The sequence below is a fragment of the Oryx dammah genome, unplaced genomic scaffold (assembly GCF_014754425.2).
Source record: "Oryx dammah isolate SB20612 unplaced genomic scaffold, SCBI_Odam_1.1 HiC_scaffold_24, whole genome shotgun sequence".
Lineage (NCBI taxonomy): Eukaryota > Metazoa > Chordata > Mammalia > Artiodactyla > Bovidae > Oryx > Oryx dammah.
In genome coordinates this window covers 76,260,968-76,283,391 of record NW_024070208.1, presented here as the reverse complement: position 1 = coordinate 76,283,391, position 22,424 = coordinate 76,260,968, and the positions used below count along the sequence as shown (strand labels likewise).

The 22,424-nt window shown below is 39.2% G+C and overlaps 1 protein-coding gene across 1 annotated transcript in view; it reads right to left on the bottom strand.

Moving 5' to 3' along the window:
* ITGBL1 (integrin subunit beta like 1) overlaps nt 1-22,424 on the bottom strand; it is a 228,322-nt gene that overhangs the window by 111,815 nt on the left and 94,083 nt on the right. The window contains exons 4-7 of the mRNA XM_040267415.1: nt 16,107-16,229; nt 11,030-11,170; nt 8,346-8,486; nt 198-344 (exon numbers count right to left, since the gene is read on the bottom strand). Coding sequence (XP_040123349.1) covers nt 198-344; nt 8,346-8,486; nt 11,030-11,170; nt 16,107-16,229 — 552 coding nt within the window. The remainder of the gene's footprint in view (nt 1-197; nt 345-8,345; nt 8,487-11,029; nt 11,171-16,106; nt 16,230-22,424) is intronic.

The window sequence follows — 22,424 nt, the reverse complement described above, 5'->3', positions numbered from 1 at the left end:
CGACAGAAAGAAAGAAAGAGAGAGATTGTAGTTCTCCGTATTTTCACTCGTGGATACTGCAGTCATTATTCTGAAAAGGCAAATTTTTCCTCATTCAGGAATATCAGCTACCTTTTAAATAAGATACGTGTGAACTGAATTCACTTGACTCACAGGGTGAGAGGTGGTGGGTGGCAAGGCCTGAGATCCTCACTTACCCCTTCCCGAGCATGGCAGAGTGGCGCTTCCCTGGCACTTTCTGATGCTCTCCTCCGTTGACAGCGGGCAGGAACGTGGGTGTTCACACTTCTTCCCATACCAGCCTACTTTGCAGTCACATCTTCCACAGTTACACTGCCCGTGACCTTCACAATGAGAGTAAGTATATATGTATATTAGTGTATTAAAAATGTATTATATATACACACACACATGTATATGAGAAAAATATACTGAACTCAGAATTAGTCTCCAAACAGTGAGTGTCACAAAGAAGTCAGGATCTCCATCAGCACCACAGAAAACATTAAGGCAAAAGTCCATTTTTCAACAACGTTCTTAAATACCCAAGCTGTATTGATTGATCATGAAGGGTAAAGAAAAGCAACCACTGCAGATCAGATAAACAGGTTCGGAGGGCTATCAACTTGAATCTTTCAAAATCCAAGTGAATGACATTGAATTAGCCTGCTGGGGCCCAAATGGAGGGTTTAATGGATCTGGCGATTAATTCACATGGAGGAGAGCCATAGGAAATGGAAAGCGATTTGTTTTTGAAACAGGGTCTCAGCTCCTGGAGTCTCCCAGACTTTATTTTCATGACCTTTTTACTACCCACAACCCTTGAAGACTAATTTCATACACACAAAAGAGGTCAGGAAAGAAGTTAATTTCTTTACACATGGACACAGAGCCTGCAAAAAACTGTGATAAGTGGTGATATGGTATAGCAGAAAATAGACCAGGTTATCAATCATATAAGTAGGTTCAAATCCTGACCCTGTTCCCTACTGAATACAGCTGGTCAAATGACAGCCTCTTTGACATTTAGGTTCTTCATTTTAAACCGCATTATCTATCCACATTTATCAAGAAGTATATACTGTATCTGAGAATGCTACATAAAAATGAGCTATTGTTATTTTTATTCATTTGAGCCCACACATCTAACCAAGCAGGAACAGAAAGGAATGAATAACTTAGCTGAGTTTTTCTAACTCTTCATAACTGTTCTGAAACTTATTATTACAAATGCAAAGTAAAGTAGATTTCAATAATTCCTCCAAAAATGCATGAATGATTTTAAAGGAAGTGGAATTATACTTTCCTTAAGTAAATCAAGTATGTTGGTGATAGATGAAAAATCCATGCTATTTTGTATTTTGCATTCAGTTCAGTTCAGTCACTCAGTCGTGTCTGACTCTTTGTGACCCCATAGATTGCAGCAGGCCAGACTTCCCTGCCCATCACCAACTCCCAGAGCTTACTCAAACTCATGTCCATTGATATTAATATATATCACAGAGTATGAAAACTGGCCTTCAGTGAATACTGGCCTGTTTTATCAGTATCTCACCAAATCTCTCATTTACATTAAATTCCATTCAACAAGTTTATTGAGCACCTGCTATGTAACAGAATCTATGGAACAAATTGCTGTTGATACTAACACTTTGTCTTAATTTTAAAGGAAAATTTTTTGATTACTAATAGATACATATGACATGTGACTATGATCATTTAGACCTTCAAACATAAGAATTTTATTATAAAAATTTAACTTACTAACACTTATAGCTCTGAGGTTATTGGGTTCCCTAGCTTCTAGCCATTTATCCTAGCTTACAAAGTTCCTCCCCATCTTCCCTGTCCTCATATAATTTTTAGAGCAAAATTTGCAAACAGAGCTGTATTGCAAATGCATAGATAAAAAACAGGTTTTAAAACAAAATCTTTAACATTTAAAGTACAGTCAATTCTGCTGTTCTATGAGAGCCGGTGACTTTGAAATTCTGGGAGACAAGCAGCATCATTTGTAGGGCACTTGAATGTGCCAGGAGGATGCTGGACAAAGTACAGAACATGCTGCCATTTGTAGAAGACGAGCTGACACTTTAACAATAAAACTGAAAAACACAGTTAGATTGAAAGGGAGGAAAAAGGCTTTCCTCTTGAAAGTTTAAAATAGCTGTGAAGTTAGAACAAAGTATCCAGTAGGTGAGGAGGCCAGGGAATTCCTAAGTACTTAGGAGAAGGCCACCTCCTACTCCAGGTGCTTGGAATTCACAGGCAGTTAGAGTCCTGATCCCTTGGCATGTGGAATAAAGTCAGAGTCTGTGTGGACAAAGATGGGGACTGATGGGAGGATATTCTCAAGTGCTATAGTTGGCTTAAGAGAGCCATTACAGGGACTTCCCTGGTGGTCTAGTGGCTGACTCCACGCTCCCCATGCAATGACCCAGGTTGGATTCCTGATCCGGGAACTAGATCCCACATGGTGTGCAACTAAAGATCCTAGAGCACGCCACCGTGAAGATCCTATGCATCGCAAATAAGACCCAGAGAATTCAAATAAATGACAAATTAATAAATCAATAAATTAATAACAAGTAATTTAAAAATAAGTAACCATTTTTTAAAAAAGAATAGCCATTACTTTCTGTCTGAGGTTCATTCACATGTCAACATTAAAATAAAACACTGCAGTGGCATAAAACAAATTCGTGAAGATGGTCAGATACTATTAATAGAGATTCTTGACATTAAAATCTGGTCTAGTTATTATCTTAAGAAGTCAGATTAATTGTGGGTGCTTTAACAAATGTTTAACAAATGTACAGATGCAAGTCTTTCCTCTTGTTGCCCTCATATCCACTCTCTTCTCTTTTTGTTCTGTTTACCTCGCTTAGTCCTTACTCTCTGTGCTTTTGCCCCTAATGTTATGCGGCTTCACTTTTCTGGCCCTCTGCTATTTCTGAGCACGTCCACAAGTTCTAGGAGAAACGTGGTCCATAAGGTCTTCACCTCTATTTCCTGTGATTTAATGCAGCATCACGGACCTTCTCAAGGATTACTACTCTGAGTTTATGCGTCACCTCTAGGCATCACCAACTCCAAACAAAAACAGGAAGAAGATATAAGTGCCCTCACTTGCACCACATGTGTGATGATCCTTAAGCTTCTGTGTCTTGGGCTCAGCCTTGGACCCCAGCCCCTGCCTCATCTGAGCAAAAGGCACTCTCAGAAACAGCTGCGGTCGATTGTGTACACACTGGAAAGAACTGATGGGATACTGTCATTGCTGCGACTGGCCTGGGCTGAAAGGTCTGGCCTCTAAATAGAAACGATCAAAGTGGGAGAACACTGCCTAGTTCAGGATGGCCCCTGTGCCTCGTCAAATCATCCACGGCTATGCCCTCTACACTTTGCCACCAGAAGCCAACATCCAGTGAACAAGTTCAAGCCAGGGAAAGAAGGGTTATGAAAAAAATGAATGACTTGAGTAAAACATTCACAGTGAAAGTAATTCCTGAGGGTCAGTGAGTATATGGCAACCAGTTTAAATGGTGAAATAGTGGCATACAGAATGTTTTTGAAGGTTTCATTGTTTGGGGAAAAGTAGGTATACCTAAATCTAATACCCCAATGAATATCACAGATGAAGCAAATGTAATAGAGAAAAGGCTTAAATGTAACTCTAGTCTAGCATGGTGAAAAACAGTATTGACAGTGGTATTGCTAATCCAAATGTTGACCAGAGATTAACCTGACAAGTGAAAACAAACAAAACTATGCTTTCACAGTCATAAAAATTATATTTTTATTATAAAATTATATTCAATAACTTAAAGTCACATACAGCCAAAAATAAGTTATGGATTCCATTCTAAATGAAACTGTACCTTTTTCTACTAAAATTCTTTATAGTATTTCATCAGTGGGTTTAGGAAACCAGTTAGAAATGTAAGGTATCAATACCAGGTTCTGAAGCAGGTATTTAGCTTTTCAGAAAAGACAGGAAATCAAAACTTGAAATTGCAATTTTTCTTCTGAGGTTACTAGTTTCTCAATTTTATAGCGATAAAATGAAGATGATCAAAATGCTTGTTTTTGATTCATAAGTTTAGAAGAGATAAGATCTATTTATTATGAAAATCCTTTAGACTGTCATAACATACTATATCAGAGTCTTTCGTAAACAAATAGAGAAAAAAGCAAAAGTGAGGAAGTTAGGAGATCCGTGTCCTCCACCTAAATGAGTCAATGGTTCACCTTTCCAGGCTCCATCTCACTTTATCTTTAAAGTGATAGAACTAGAAGTGAATTCTACCACCCTGATCTGAAACATCATGTTTCAATGCTAGTGTGTCAAATCTAGGTGTGTATGTCTCCACATATATTTGGCCTTCAGGAGAATCATTTCATTGATTCTAACAAAGATTCTTTTAAACTCTGTAGACAAGGGAATCAACAAAATAGAGAGGAAAGATATAGAATGTTATTGTTTTATTGCAGATATTAAATACATTAGAGAACTGCTTTCAAAGGCCTATGAACACTCCTTAGACACACACACACACACACATTCATGACAAAGGAAAAACAACAGTGTCTAGTGTTGGCATGTAAATAGGATCACAGCCAGAACTGCATCACAAGGATGGGGAGCTGGCAGCAAGGGACATCAAAGGCATGATGGCCACGCTGAGCCCTAGGGGCTTCCCTAACGGCTCAGTGGTGAAGAATCCACCTGCCAGTGCAAGGGACGCGTGTTCGATCCCTGGTCCAGGAAGACCCATAAGCTCTGGAGCGACTAAGCCCGTGCACTGCAACTATTGAATCTGTGCTCCAGAGCCTGGGACCCGCAGCTACCGAAACCCATGCATCCTAGAGTCCAGAAGCTGCAATGACTGGGGCCATGCGCCACAGCCACTGAAGTCTGCGCGCCCTAGAGCCCGTGCTCGGAGCCAAGAGAAGACCTCGCGATGACAAGCCCACGCACCGCAAAGGGAGAGTAGTCCCCGCCCAGCTCGCTCAGCAACAAAGACCCAGCAGCCGAAACATTCTTTAAAAAAAAAAAAAAGCAAACACTTAAAAAAACAAAACATTGAGCTTTAAAGGCTCTCAAGAAATTATAGAAGAGGCTGCTGACACCAAAGCTTTTTTGTGTTTGTGATCATTGCACTCTTTTGTGTTAAGCTATCTAACCTCAGAAACATCAATCCAGGACATATGTAGTTCCATCCATTCCAGAAAACGCTCTTCTTCCACAGAGGCTATTTCTCTCCTTGAAAATGAACAAAAAATGCTCATGAACTGGAATCTGATATTTACAAGTTGCTTCTCACAAGGAAATATGAAGACCACAGAGAGAAAAAATCAGGGGAAATGAATTCGATCTAACTAGCACTTGTCATTTTTTAAAAAATCCACTTGATATATTATTTTTCCCTTTCAAGACAATGTTAACTGAATGTACGTAACGATTTCCTTCCATTTCTTCCCTTAACTCCTTGTTAATCCACAAAGACAAATTTCCTCCTATAATATGGTTCTACCAAATGAGTCTACTTTCCACACTAAGGGAACTCTAGGCCAGGACTAACCTTAGATTTTCATCATTTTGCTAGGCAGGAGCAAGCTGAAAAAGTGGAAAGTCACACTGCAGCATATTTTTTCCTATTTGGGAATTTGGCAAAATGGATCAGACTGGTAAGCAGTCATCAGGAAGAAAGGAGTTATTTCAGAATCAGAAAGTCAGTTCAGGGGAGCAGTTCATAGAACTGGAATAACAGAGCAGCTGATATACTTCAGGATGGCTGGTCATGCTGTCATTTCAGTCACACTCAAAACTTGTCTAGAGTATCCTCTTTGAGGCATGTACATGCGTGTGTATCTTTGTGGGTATATGAGTCATATTTGTATATGGATGAATTCATGTATCAGTGAATAGGAGTGAAAGAAGTGTGCAAGAAGTGATAAATACACTTTAGGAGTGAAAGAACAAATAAATACAACTGATTTATTTGGGAGCAGGGATCGTATTTTAAAATTTGTATCACACCTCCTGTACCCATGATGGATCAGGCACAAAATATTTACACTGAAGTGCATTATTGAATACATGAATGGAAAGAGTGGGAATGAATAAATAAAATTAGAAGGTCAATTAAATGAACCAACTGTAATCCAATGGGAGATTTCTCTTGGACTTAAATAAGCTCAACACTCTCAGGGTAGCTGGAATGGGAGCTAAAAATAAAGCTTCATTTTATCTGAGTCTTATTACACTCCAGCCTGGCATAAATCACTAGAGAATATCCACATCCTTGGGGTACTTCTATCTCATAACACTAAGGTATTACTACACTCAATAGTCAATTGCATGGCTCTCTTCTCATGGTGCAACTCTGGGCAATTGGGAAAACTGTGAAGACTAATAATTTACTAAGCATTGCATATAGAATTCTAAAGATTTAATAAGCATGAAGAAATACTCCAGAGATTGACACCCACCCCAGATCAAAACAATGTTCAGAGAAGCCTAGTTTAATAAGAATTTTAAGCATTCAAAGGACATCCCTTCCTTACTGAAATAAAGTAAAATTGAAGCATCCTCTGTGCATCATTTGGAAATTAAACGACATGAGCACTTCAGCTCAAGTTGTTTTCAGGTGACACTTAAGGGTGCTGTGAACTTTGTCAAGTTGCTAATTTCTTTGAACATTCCCTCTTACACATAGAAAATAATGTATCCCTGTCTGAGTCCGTGCGAACATAAAATGGAATGAGGTGTGTGAACGAACTTGACAGGTGTCTCTCAGCACAGGATCTCTGTTAATTAGTTTCCTCTTGCTTAAATTTCTCATGTTAGGTGTGGGAGGCAGACTGTGGAGAACTGGCCACATTGAGCTCACTTCAACAAAGGAATGATAAAATCACAATCACAGCCTGATGTCTTATTGTTCAAATCACAGCCTATGGCCCCATCACCTCTGTGAACCTATTTAGAAAATTCTCCCAAGCCCAAGGGATCATCAGAACAGGGCGATTCTTCTGCAGGGGGAAGCTACAGGAGCCAGCTCCCCTCGGCCAGGCCAGAGAAGTCTTTGCAGTTGCATCATCGTAATTAAAAAGGGCAGCTCTTTTATCTGCCTTTGCTGGCAAACTTTTTCTGGAGACAGAGCTCCCTATATATTTCCTTATACCAACCAAGCAATCAAGCATGAACATGTGTCTACGCCTCCTGGATCATCCCATGTAATAAAATCTATTACTTCATTTTTGTTGAGTGACATTTTTTAAGATAAATCTGACTGCTTATTGTTTTCCTTTGCACTATTAGAAATTCTGGCAGGGTGTTTTTTGTTTTTTTGTTTTTCTTTTTCATTTAGATTGTGTGTGCTTAGTCGCTCAGTCTTGTCCGACTCTTTGAGACCCCATGGACTGTAGCCCGCCAGGCTCCTCTGTCCACGGGGATTCTACAGGCAAGAATACTGGAGTGGGTTGCCATGACCTTCTCCAGGGGATCTTCCCAACCCAGGAATGGAACCAGGGTCTCCTGCAATGCAGGCGGATTCTCTACCAGCTGAGCTGCCAGGGAAGCCCCTTGCATTTAGATTACAGGCTCCCTGTCAAGGATTATGTTTGTCTCCTTCATTGCTGGAACCAGTGACCCGGATGCCGCAAAGATGCTGGCAAAGAGTAGCTGGTCCATATAGAATTTTTGAATCCACTGATATTCAATGTAGACTTGATGCAGGACAACTTTTAGTATATAAATTATACCAAAGAAGCAATGCAATAAACTGCCTACGAGAGCCACATTGTCTTTAGTTTCACACTGTGTTAGTAACAGCTGCCTTAACGGTGCCTCTCCTGTTCGTGGTCAGGTCTCCTAGCTTTGTGTTCTCACTGCTGAGTATTAGATACGTGGAGGTAATAGTTCTTTTTGGTGAAAGACTAGACTGCTTTTCAGAGAGTGGGTGTGTTTTCATCTCAAATCTTTGCCCAATGTGGCGAATTCTCTAAAGGGTTTTCAGGTTGATATTAGGAATCCTATGGGTCTCAAATTCTTCAGAAGGCACATTCAGTTCTTTCACGGTTTCTGGGAGAAGCAGAATAAATCTTGAAAAGAGGGAAATGAACATTTTCTTATTTAAAAACAGGAATTAGGGACTTCCCTGCTGGTCCAGTGGTGAAGATTCTGAGTTCCCAGTGCAGGGGGCTCAGGTTTGATCCCTGATCAGGGAAGTAGATCCTATGCACCCCAACTAAGACCCAACACCGTCAAATAAAAGAAATAAATACATCTTTTTAAAAAAGAATAATAATAAAATAAAAACAGGAGTTAGGAAAGCACTTACCGGAACAGAAGTCATCAGAATATCTGTCATAGACAGCCCGGCAGTCCCTCTCGTCACACTCACAGGTGTCCCCATGAATATCCCCCCAGTCTCCAGTGGGGTCCACATCGTGGCAAGAACATTCACCACACACACAAATCCCTAGAGGGGAAAAATAATTTTGTATGGGTCGAAAGAAGAAAAATCATGAAAGAAAGCATCTTACCCATTGCTCTTTCTTCTGTTGTTCACTTTATATTTGGAAAATATACGTGCTCAGGAATTATAGTCTATAGAGGAAAACACCATCTAGAGTGGCCAGCAGAGATCCTTCATAAACAAGTTATTATCCATGCCGACACTTCTGTGGGATTACAGCATGTGTGAGGAGCACCGTGCTGCTAGGACTCAAAGATAACACCAGCACAATTAACATAAAATGTCACCCTTGCTCTCAAGAGGTTTACAATTTATTCGACCCTCCCCCCCCAAAAAAAAGCGAATAAAAAAACTAGCACGTGAAGCACTAATGTTTACTAGGACGTAAATACTCTAAAAGTTGGGAAAGTGGAAGTCAATGTGAGCAGAAGTAATTAAGGTAGATGGTCTGGATAAGAAGAGAGAAGGGGAGATGTTTTAGGAGCTTTGGAGGTAGAACAATTCAAGGGAGGTCAAGAAAGCAAGAGTGAGCCAAGGAAGGTGGGGATAGATATGGGATCCTAAGCAGACCTGACCCACTGGATCAGAGGGAGTGTATCCAGAAAGACTGAAAAGCGGGCATGGCTCCATCAGACGAGCCCAGGCTATACAGGACACACTGCCGTAGGCGGAGAGCTAGAACTCTGGCTTTTTGGAGATTCGTATAGAGAAATGTTAAGTTGTAAATCATATAACGTTGTGTGAACTATTAATAATCATCTTTAGGGCAATGATCTTTAGATCATTTGTGAAAGGAACAAAATTAAATCCCTTTCTTACCTCTTACATCAAAGTCAATTCCAGCTGGACTAAAGATTTAAGGATATAAAACCATAAAATGTGAAATAAAATCCATTTTTATTCAAAAACATCAAAGCAAATTATTTAAAGAAAAAATAAAAGAATTAACGACATAAAAATCTAAAATTCTGGCTGAGGGCAAGACACCAAAAACAAACTAAAAGATAAAAACAGCTGAAACATGTAGTCATATGTATTTAAAAGATGAAGCTACTTTCATAGACATAAGCAGTTCTTATGAATGAATTATCTAAGGACAAATATGCCTACAGAAAAATAGACAAAGGACACTAATTGGAAGTTTTGTAGAGAGAAATAATGACGATAGATCAATGTAAAAATGCTTACCACTCAACCTGTAATGATTAAGGGTTAAGAGAACTTTAAACAACAGTGAGTTAGAATTATTTCAGACATCAGATAGACAGAAATAAAAAAGATTGTTTTAGGATCAAGAGTTGGTGCAGGTACAGAGTATAAAATGTACAACTTTCTGGATGGCAGTTTCACAACATAGACTCTTTAGATGTATGTTACTTATAACAGCTCACTTCAATTAATGTATGTAGAGGAAAGGAAAAGAACTGAAAAGTACATGTATAGGAACATTAAATATGGTGGCATCATGTCATTGAAAAACCACTAGTGGTCTAAATGTCCATCAGTAGGGTTCCTACATAGCTTATATAATAAATGAAAACATAAGTGAGTTAGTATGATAAATAATCAGGCCTGCTCTGCACAAATTAAAGAGAGGCCTTTATTTATAATTTTTGTCCCAAGTTCAGGCCTTTTGCTTTCCTTTCTCTGTGTATAGAAACTGGGCATATTTTACTTTTCTGTGTCAACCTTTAAAAAGATAAAACTGGCGGTGTGTTCAGGCTTTCCATGCAAGCATTACCTATTAAAATGTATCACTCATTTATAGAAATGCAAAAAAATAATTTTCCAGCTTTCTAGATTTTAACTTTTTTATTGAAGGAAACTGACCACTTACTGATAACTTCAAGTATCAGAAAAGCCCAACATGGCTATTTATCTACCAGGACAGCTGACAAAGAGAAAAAGAACACGTATTTTCAAGAATTTTCTTCCAAGTGTTTAATACTAGTTGATTTGATATCAGCACTTAGTTAACTCACTTTAAATTACATGATAGCAATACTAATATTTTTAAATTCCTGCCTAAGGTCAATCTAATTTCACATGGCTATATTTTATTCACTATCTCATTTTTATTATTATATATCAAAGTTAAATGACTCCTATCAATTCAGTATTGTAACCAAGCCTTTGATTGACTCAATTAAGACAAGTTTTTTCTGGAATACTCTCTGAATAATTAGATGTTCATGCTGTAGCTGGTTCTGTTAGTCAAGAGACATTTAACAGAAGTATCTACAAGAATCGCCTTTTCGCTCTACCATGTCATTTCTGGAGGGCTGCCAAAGAAATTACAGTCCCTGAGTTAACTATTTGTTCAGTGAAGCTCAAAGTATGACAGCAACTTTCTTATCTTTCTGCGTTCTGCCCAGTAAAAAAATAAGAAAGGGATGCTTGTTGGTATAGGAAATATTGATTTACATCAAAGTCAAACCCTATAAAAGATGACTTCCACATGGGAGGAAATACACAGAAAAGGTGAGGTAATAATTAAGAGCTTTGTTTTTTCCCCAATTACGTAGTAATGAGTATGAAAGACACACCTCTGTTACTGCAGACTTTGCCATCTGGGGATGTACATCTTCGCTTGCTCTCCCAGGGGGTGATGTCACACTGGAATTCGCATTTATCTCCATGCCAACCAGCCTGGCAGTAACAGTTTCCACAGTAACACTTTCCGTGGCCTTTACCCAAAATGAATTTTATACAGTGAGGAAAAAAAGCAGCTTTCGAAAGCAGAATTGACTTTCTACCTCTTGGTGATCACTTCTGCCTTTGGAAATAACCAACATGCTCTACAGTTCTTGCTTAAAATAATCAAATTATGTAGTTTGCCACCGAAACATCATAGGTGTGCCCATATCTACATCATCACACACATAAAGCAAGTCAAGGTGTCCTCTAATTTGTCCTAGCCAGTTGGCTGAAGAAAATGACAGAGTGTTCAAGAAACTGCATGAAAGACAGAGAAAGTCTACCAGGCCTCCAGTCACAAATGTGTACATCAAACTCAAATGTATATAAGCATTCACTCTGAGAGCATTCCTTGAGTCATTTGAAATCAACCATGAGATACCAATGGTGCATACTTCTTTGGATGCACAGTATTAATGACTGAGCCATTTCTTTAGCCAGAGGAAACATTTCATCTTTTCATTCAACAGTATTTGACAAGCTATTGTGTTTTACCATGTGGCAGAGGGTTTCAGCTAAATCAACTTTTAGTAGTTACTTAAACTACTAACTACAAATCAAATAGCATGGACCCTTGGTATTAAAGTCAAATCCCCTTCCTATCTGTCAAGAGGATACAAGTGTGAGGTTAGGGCAGCCCATCGGACCCTTGGTATTACAGTCAATCCCCTTCCTACCTGTCAAGAGGATACAGTGCGAGGTGAGGGCAGCCCATCGTTTTGTCTCCAGCCGCCCCCACACCGTTGCAGCCCCCATTGCTCCACAAACAATTAGTCTGCTTGTTCGTGCTTATGTCCATGCAATTTGTGATGATGTCACCTCATCACCTCCTGTGCCCATGTCCAGCAACCCTACAAAGTCCCAAAAGATGACAAGTCTTTTTCACCCCAAATCTCCTTATATATCCTCTTTTGTTCTGGAGTTATGTCAACAACCATGAACATGTGTTCTTGCACCTATGATGAAAAACAGCACCATTTTGGTTTTTAGTCTATTCTTTCTGCTTTACATGAATTTATCCTTTATCAGTCTATGGCTAAAGTCTTTGCTCTTGCCTCTCTCTTCTCCATCTGCCATCATCCCAGAGAGTGGCTATTTTTCTTTCTAAACACTCCAGCATTTCTGGCCAACAGCAGGAGTGTCAGTAGGGCCTGGTACAGACACATATGAAGGGAAAATACAATAAAATATGCTGGTCTCAGCCTATTTTTGCCTCTCAGATGAGACTTCCTTCATGCAGATACATATCAGAGAGACAGAGAGAGTCAGAGATGAAGAGAAAGTGCTAGAGTGAAATATAGAGAAAGAGACAAGGACCCAATGTATAATGTCATGTTTTCTGTCTAAATGAGCTGCAATTAGAGTATCTACAGAAAACCTCTTCTTAAGCTGGAGATGGGGCTTCCCTGGTGGCTCAGATGGTAAAGAAGCCAGCTGCAGTGCAGGAGACTTGGCTTCTATCCCTGGGTTAGGAAGATCCCCTGGAGAAGGGAATGGCTCCCCACTCCAGTGTTCTTGCCTGGAGAATTCCGTGGACAGAGGAGCCTGGCGGGCTACAGTCCACGAGGTCGCAAAGAACAGCACACGATTGAGTGACTAAGCACACAAGCTAATAGACAAGGGTCATTTCTACAGCGAATTTTAACTTTTTCACTTCAGCTGACATAAAGACCATCAAATGATTTCATCAACAGTAAAATATAAAAGCTATACATTTTATTCATGGACTTAAAACTATCTCTACATGTATGCACACAGAAATATCACAAGCCAGTGTCATATCACAAGCCTCAGGAACCTGAGGGTCACACTGAAAGAAAACAAGACAATTGCTTACTAAAAGCTTTTCCTAGAAGTCAGGTTTTTTTTTTTTTTTTTTAAGACTCGATTAACTTCTTAAAGTAGAATTTCCTTTAAGTAGATTATACTTAAAGTAGTATAATCTCAGAAATCTTCGAAGTTTATTTCCTCTGTCATTATAAGAAATTTATGTAACATGCAGCAGTTTGTTAATCTCATGTAAGGCTTACCATGAGATTAACAAATGATCATAAATCTTCATTCCTCACACCCAAATTCTTTGTATGTTTATAAAATTCAGTACTGACAAGGTTATGCTAAAAAATCATTGTGATAGAGGTGAACAGGATTATTAGAATAAATCATGTAAAGCTATACCATATGCAGATATGGAAAATTAAGCAGATATTTTCATAATTCAAGTGAAAATACTATAATAAGACATAGCTGGATAACCGAGATAAAATATAAGCCTTAGGACAATACACAGCCCAGACAATGAACATCATTCTTGGCTTTGTGCAAACTGATGGAGTAAGAAAATCTCTTTTTGAATTGCTTCCCTATTGGGCTGTAAAATCACCTCTCAACAGACTGCTTTCATGTGAATGATACATGGAAAAATCTAGAATCCTATACAGTGCCATCGCCATAGGATTTTACGGGAATGTTGGTTGTCTGGTCAGAGAGTTTGCACCATGAAATTGCTTTAGCCTCAAACCAACAGAAATGATGAGTGGAAAGGTTGAGCATTAAACATTTCTTGTTCTTTCCAGGTCAATATTTATATTTACACAGGCAAATAGACTTTGCTTTGGCAGTGTGTATCAGAAAACACCGGCTCCACACATGTTCCCTTCCTCTTTTTTGATCTGTGATAACTGCAAATGAAATATCAGGAAGACAAACACATCACATGTGTGGGTAGCTTTATCTAATTTCTAATCATTTTGGAACAAGCCCTTTAGCAGAACTGTCTGAGCAGCATCGAGCTTAGGTCATTGGGTGGAAAAAATGAAGGTTCTTCTCTTTGTTTGTTTTATCCTGGTTGGTGGTACAGCAAGGACACCAGAGAGAGATCCGAGCTGACCTCAAACAAGAGCATCTGGATGACCACAGGAATTGAAGCCTCAATTTGTTTTGTAAACAAAGCGGCAGCTTAGTGACACTTTATGGCCTTCTGCTTCCTCCCCACCTCGCTGGCTCCTGATCCTTTCAGGGAAAATACTCCTCCGAAATCACCCATTTGGTATGCAGGATAGGATTTCGTGGGTGGAGTCTCTTCAGATTTCAATGAAAGAATTAATTACTTATGGATAGAGAGATTAGGCCAGAGGTAAGAAGGATAAAATGTTTCATAACAGCAGCGAAGAGTGCTCCCAAACTGAAGTGATTCTCACTGCTGTTTACTTTCCTGGCCTGTGCCAGTCTTGGTTGAAACCCTGGGCACAGGGTTGCAGAGAGGGAAGCAGAAGAGAAGGGAACTATTAATATAGTACAAGTGGTAAGAAGGGCTTTCCTTGTGGAGCTCCAAACTCCAGGGCAGGTCTCTCTGGGGAGCAATCAATCGCACAGTCTTTGGCATCAGACAGTACGTGTGGGTGTGCAGAATTACTCAGTCATATCCAGCTCTTTGCAACCCTTTGGGCTGCAGTCTTCCAGGCTCCTCTGTCCATGGGATTTTTCAGGCAAGAATACTGGAGTGGGTTGCCATTTTCTGCTCTAGGGAATCTTTCCAACAGAGGGATCGAACCTATGTCTCCTGCATTGAGGCAGGTTCTTTACCCACTGAGCCAGCAGGGAAGCCGGGCATGAGAGAGACAGGAGTCTAAATTCCATTTAACCCTGGCAAGTCATTTCGGATCCTGGCAAATTACCTATTGAATAAGAAGTACTCATTGCAGCTCTTGACACTAGCAAGCCTGCAATAATTGATACAACAGAAAAATGAATTGAGTAATGGTTGTCCATAAAAACAATCATGAAAAAAGTTATCTAAGTGTGTGGGGAGGGATAGATTCCAGGCTAATAATCCAATTGGTCTTCAATGTCCCCAATAGCACATGGGAGTATTTACAGGGTTATGGTTCAAAACGGGAAAGAAAACGAAATTAAAACATGCAATAGAGAGATGGGGAGAAAAGAGGTGAAATAAAAGCTGAGCAAAGAAGACAGATTCCACTAGGAATACTTCAGAACCATGCAATTGGCCTGTTGCCCTAATGATCTGGCTGTTCTCTGGGAACAATCTGATTCTGCATTTAAAAGTACTAGAAAACAACAACAAAATTCTGTAAAGCAATTATCCTTCAATTAAAAAATAATAAAAAATTAAAGAGAAAAACAAAAAATACTAGTCTGCTCTAAATATCATATGATATCACTTGTAAGTGGAATCTAAAAAAAATGATACAAATGAATTTATTTACAAAACAGAAATAGATGCACAGACATACAAAACACACACTGTTACCAAAGGGGATACCAGGGGTAAATTTGGAGTTTAGGATTAACAGATACACACTACTCTACATAAAATAAACAACAAGGACCTACTGCATAAGACAGGAAACTATATTCAATATCTTATAATAACCTATAATGGAAAAGAATCTGAAAAAGAATATATATATGCACAAATATATCATCTGAATCACTGTGCTGTACGCTTGAAACTAACACAACACTGTAAATAATACTTCCATAAAATAGTTACAAAATAAAAATTATAAACAATTTTTCACTGGAAAAGACCCTGATGTCTGGAAAGATTCAAGGCAGAAGGGGACGACAGAGGATGAGATGGTTGGATGGTATCACCAACTCAATGGACATGAGTTTGAGCAAACTCTGGGAGCTGGTGAAGGACAGGGAGGCCTGGCGGGCTGCAGTCCATGGGGTTGCAAAGAGTCAGACACAGCTGGGTGACTGAACAACAGCAACAAAGGTTTATTAATCTGCTCTGAATGCCTTAGTCTATATTTCCTTATATGAAGTATTTTCCAAATAAATATAGGTTCAGCTTAAATGAGTAAATCCAGTACATAAACTCATAGAGATAAAAGTTCAATGAAACAGGTGACAAAATCAAGTACTTATATTGTTTTTGCAAAGTTAAATACATACCTCCACAGATTTCTTCTGTTTCATCATCTATGCATTCTCTGTCATCACACTCACAAAATTTACCATAAACAAGTCCATTTCCATCTGAATTATCACATTTACACCTGCCACAGTGACATGTACCTAGACCATTAAAACAAAGCAAAAATTATTTGTTAAATGCACATAAATTATAATTAATGAATTTTAACCTCTCTTTCATGGATAAAGGCAATTCCAATCAATTTTATATTCCCATTAGGTTTTACTGTGGGTATGATGAGATGGATAATGACATTCTTTTTTGAGATTATTGTAGCCCATTAGTTACATTTTATAGCACACAGCTATTATGATTGACCTCTAATAGTTTCATGAATGTAAATCTGAACTCCCTAAGAGCAGAGTTACATTATAAACGTCCATCCAATCAATGCATGAATGAATATCTTCTGATTACACCTGGATCTGAGTGAACTAAAGCAGAAAATGCTAAGCTTTGTGAGAAAAGTAACCTTGCTTATCTTCCTCACCAGTTATTTATTCAATGCTTTGTGCAATATTTGAGCTTATTATTTATATAATAAATGTTTGTGGCATTCATTATTAAATTTAAATAAGTGAAAAAACTCAAATGTTCCTAAAAACTTCATATCTGTAGTGTTAAAGTGATACCTATGTCCCTATGACAAAGGGCCCAGAGTGGGTTTTCCTTATGCCTGGAGTCCTAGAATCTCACCAGACTCTCAGGGCAGCTCAGGGTGAAACAGAGGCACCAGAGCCATCTGGTCTACCGCTCTCCACATACCCAGTCAAGTGTAAAAGGATTTGACTACAACCCCTGAGAGTGAGTTCACTGACAATAAAACAGCATTCAAAAGATACTGAGAAGTAGCATGTCCACTTGAGTAGCTTCCTTTTTAATGCTTATGTTTTAATCTTTAATTGATCATCACATCCATCACCACAGAGTAACTGAGACTTTGTCATTCGCTAGATCTCATCCTAGACTCTGGAATTGCAACAGGTGATCGATTTAGCCATAACCTCCTCTTAAAGCTTTATATGAGTAAAAACCAAAGTGATAAAATAAATGGAGAAGTACAGAGTGTTGCAGAAACTCACAGTAAGGGGATTTATCTGAGACCTGGTGGTCAAAGGGTCCCTGGGAAATGGCTCTTAAACTGAGAACTGAAAGCCAAGAAAAAATAACAGCTAAGAGAAGTGAGATGGTGAAGAAGCCCACTTCCAGCAAGATACAAAACCAAAAGCTCTGCAGTAAAAGAGGAAATAAGAGGGGGAAAAAAGACAGCTGGTGTATAGTGGAAAATAAAGCAGAGGGCATCATGAAAGGAAAAAAGGCAACCAATGGTGAAGTTTATGGAAATCTAAAAGGCTGAGCACTGAAGAATTGATGCTTTCAAATTGTGGTACTGGAGAAGACTCTTGAGAGTCCCTTGGACTTCAAGGAGATCAAATCAGTCAATCCTAAAGGAAATCAACCCTGACTATTCATTGGAAGGACTGATACTGAAGCTCCAATACTTTGGCCACCTGATGGGAAGAGCCGACTCCTTGGGAAAGACCCTGGTGCTGGGAAAGATTGAAAGCAAAAGCAGAAGGGGGTGGCAGAGGATGAGATGGTTAGATAGTATCACCAACTCAGTGGACATGAATTTGAGACAACTCCAGGAGATAGTGAAGGACAGGGGAGCCTAGTGTGCTGCAGTCCATGGGGTTGCAAGGAGTCGGATTTAGCAGTCAGTTGCAATATTTAGCAACTGAACAACAACAAAGAGGTCATATTAAAGATTTCCAACTTTCATCCAAGAATAATGAGAAGCCATTGAAATATTTCAACAAGGGAGTCATGTGATCATGACTTATTTTCCCCAGGTTATTCTGGTTGTCACAGGGTGAATGCATTGAAATGGGGCAAAATGAATTTGAAGGAATGTTGGTTCATCAGTCTATAGGAAAGAAGACAGAGGCTGACCTGGGTTATGGTCATGAGTTTAGAAAAAAGGAAATACACATGGGGATATTTTCAGGAGAAAGAAAAGATGACTCGGTGACTGGTTTTGAGAGGTAAAGGATGGAAAGGAACTAAAGATATTAAAATTTGAACTGAGCTACTGAATATTGGAAATTCTCTATGTGTTGAACCAGAAGGAACATGGATTTAGGACTAAGGAAGATCTGAAGCTAAATCCAGGTCTTAATCCCCTCTAGCTATATACTTTTGAGGTCATTATTTTTATTTCTAACTCTCAAATTCCTTATCTGCAAATAATATCTACTTCATAGAGCTACTTTGAAGATCAAGTGATAAATATATCACCCTGTCATCTTTCTAAAAACTCTACTGTGTCTACCACATTGTAGACTTCCAGAAAATGCTGGGTTCTTTGCCTTCTCCCATTAAGACTTCAAATACATTAGTCATATTCCCAAATATTTCCTCCAGACACATTTTATATTTATAGATCCCACTGTTTCCTGGTTTTCAACCCTCTGTGTGATTCTGTTACATGGGTCACTTCTTTCTCTCACAGTCACAAATAAATGGTAATTTCACAGAACCTGAGCTTGTTATTTTTCTTCCTTGAGACTGCCTGTGTGAATTTTACTTTTATTACATTTCATTTTCTTGTTTTTTTTTTTCCCTGAAAACTATTTTGATTTATAAAAGTTCATTTCGAATCTAATGCTACAATTCATGGGACTGCCTCATCTCTTTTTTTTTTTTCTAATTATCACCCTTCTTTTTCATTTTCACATTTATTCATATTGTCTTTCAACCATTCACATCTCTATTCATCACATTTTCTCATTTCTTATTAAATCACTGGTGAAGTTGTAGGTGCTATAGGAGAAAATAAGAGGAATAAAATTAAAACCAAGTAAATCATAGATCAGGAAGAATGTGCTGGATGATTGATACTTATTACACAATAGATATATGAAACCAGATGACTCAAAGGCATTTGCAACAGATCTGTGACAAATGCTGTAAAGATACCATGGACCTCAGGCTGGCTCCGTGAAGGAGGACAGGCACAGCAAAGGAGTAAGTTTTGAGTTGGCACTTGGTATACAGATAGAATTGCAAGAAGAGGAGATGGAGAAAAGCCTTGTGATGCTGAAGAAAGAGTCTGAGCTAAAAAATAGGATGAAGAATTAAACAACAGTGAAGACTCCGACTTGAGTTTGGAGAAAAGTGTCTGCTGCAGGCAGAAAGTATGGGATCCAGAATATTGGTCAAGGATTTTAGAATGTATCTGTTGGAATACCAGGAGCACTTCCCAGCTGGGGAGAGAGGTGTACCATCATGAGGGTTACGATGCCGTCATTGTTTTCAGGGAAGATGAGAAGGCATAGTCTCTGCTTTGAATTCTACAAATCCTCCCTGACGTCCCCCACAGGCTGGCTCCCTGCAATCCACACATCTGAACCATCCCTGGGTGACGCAGGAAGTTTACAACAGTTCAGAGCCTTCCTGTCTTACTCATCAAGTGGAATTCACAACTGAGCCTCCAAGAAACGGCATATGGAAGCCCCGGCAGACGTGCCAGACTCGTGCGCTCATGCTGTGTCAAACCGTGGTTCTTTCTTGATTGCCAATTAGCTCAGTCTCTAGAATTGGTCTTCTGTCTCATGTTAGATTATTTTAGTTCTGACTTTTCATTCTGCCTAATATAGCTGGCTCTTTCTAGGATGACTCCCTGTCTTGAACACCAGCCTATATCCCTGATGCGATGGTGCGGGAGACTCGTTCTGCTCTGGCTCAGCTCTGCAGACATGCCTTGCCATTCTGCACCCCTCTGGAGCCACCTTCTGGGACTCCTTTGGTCCCCAGCTCCATCTCTCTTTCCCCCTGCCCTTCGGTCTTCTTCCCCTCTCCATACAGCTCCTCTTCCCTTTCTGCTCCAAGCTGCTTCCTGAAAACCACACTGCGGTATGAGGGGGAAAGATCAGTAATAGCACCTCAGTTGTTGCTGTTGTCTGTTGCTAAGTCGTATCCAACTCTTAGCAACATCTTCAGTTCAGTTCAGTCACTCAGTCGTGTCCAACTCTTTGCAACCCCAATGGACTATAGCACGCCATGGACTATAGCACACCAGGCTCCTCTGTCCTTCACTATTTCCCAACATTTACTCAAATTCAAGTCTACTGAGTCAGTGATGCCATCCAACCATCTCATCCTCTGCTGCTCCCTTCTCCTTTGGCCTTTAACCTTTCCCAGTATCAGGGTCTTTTCCAGCGAGTTAGCTCTTCCCATCAGGTGGCCAAAGTATTAGAGCTTCAGCTTCAGCATCATTCCTTCCAATGAATATTCAGGGTTTATTTCCTCTAGGATTGACTTGTTTGATCTCCTTGTTGTCCAAGGGACCCAGACTAACACAACTTGTGGGCAGTGGGCCTGAACTAGGCTGGTAGAAGTAGGTATTAAAGAAAGACATGTGAGGACAAGATCCCCAAAGTAAACTTGAAAGGCTAAGAACCTGAGAGGAGAGTATGAGAGTAAAAAAGATTGTGTTGTCTGTGAAAATTGTCTAAAGACACATTAAAGGAGTCTGAAGATTTATGACAACCAGAGTTAACACTGCCCCTAGACTGGAACAGAGGTGGGGGCGATGCTATAAAAGGCATTGCTGGGTCAGTTGATGAAACTGGAATATGCACAGTAGATTACATAAAAATACTATATCCATGTTAAAAAATAGAGGTAAAAATATCTTAGAAATGCATTTTATACCTTATACGTGTTTCATCGTAAAACAGTTCTGTAAATTTTCTCCTTTTGGATGTGTTGAGATGATGATGTAGTGAATCACATGTTTAGATTCCATGATAGTTAAACATTTATACTATTAAATAGCTAAATAATTCTTAGTTAAAAGAAACAGTTAAACTAATTCTTAGGTGGCTAAAATGTATTATTAAATTTTTAATAATTATTAAATGTATTATTATTAAAAAGAAAAAAACTAGATTTTAAAATCAATCAATCCAAAAATAGACTGCAAAGAAACAAAACTGAAATTGATTTCAAAACTTATTACTGAAAGAAGTTTAGAAAGCATGAAGTTGAGAGAGAGGGAGAGAGAGAGAGAGTGTGTGTGTGTGTGTGTGTGTGTGTGTGTGCACACATATGTGTGTGTTTGGAGGGTGGGTATTGTGAACCAGAAGTAAAAACATTTTACTAAGAAGAAAGAAAAGAAGGAAGTGCTGGAGAGAAGCCAGAAGAGTGACTTCCGTCATGGTTCCTGGCTGCACCAGTCACAACTTCCCTTGGAAATAGCCCTGATTACTATTAACAAAACAGCCTACTGCCCTGAATCTACACAGAGCAATTCCTCTCAAAGACTGTGAAAAGGTCCCAGCTCTGATTGCAAAAGGAGTCCCCCAGTCACAGGAACTTCAGGAGGGCAGGTATTCACGTGTCGTCAAACCCTGGCCTGGAGCACACAAAGCAAGAACTCATACCCCCAGATCTACTTAAGAAGGGGTGCCCAACCTCCGGGATCTAATGCCTGATGATCTGAGACGGAGCTGATGTAATAATAATAGAAATAAAATGTACAATAAATGCAATGCCCTTGAATCATCCCTAAACCATCCATCCCACTGTCAGTCCTTGGAAAAAATGAAACTGGTCCCTGGTGACAAAAAGGTTGGGGACAACTGTGCTGAAGAACTACCCAGAGAACTTTAAAAACCCACTACGGTTCATAGCAGACGCCAAAGCAATGAAATCAGAGCCTCCAGTGAGGACAGGAGCATTCCCAGTTTCAACCAGGGCTGAGAATATAAACTGACTTTGAGCTTTTATGTGCTCAACTGTCAAAAAAATATTTAAGTATAGTAATATTGGCTACACATCATTAAAACCCAAACCATAGTTGTTGAGTTTTATATGATTTGGGTAATTAATTTTAACAGCTCCTCTGTACATTTCTAAAAAAATAGTTTTAAATGACATCTACAAGATAGAAAAATATTTCAGTAAAATAAAACTCTTGCTGTAACTATCTTCTTCAATAGGTTTCACATCCAGGGCACCTGAAACCTCCATCAAATTTGAAAAGTTTAGTTCTATCTGATGGTAACATATGAATTCAAAGCCCCCTTGATCTGCAACAGAGAACAATTAATTCAGTTTATACAAATCCTTTTTAAAAGAATTAATCCAGCATTTGAAAACATGGCTCACAGTTGACATAAAATGCTGTCAGGGGTTTTTATTCTAGAAAATATCCTGCTTGAAGGAGGCATGTGGAACAGCTGGAGAGCATCAGACTTGCCAGTCTCAGCAAGATGACATTTTTCCCAATT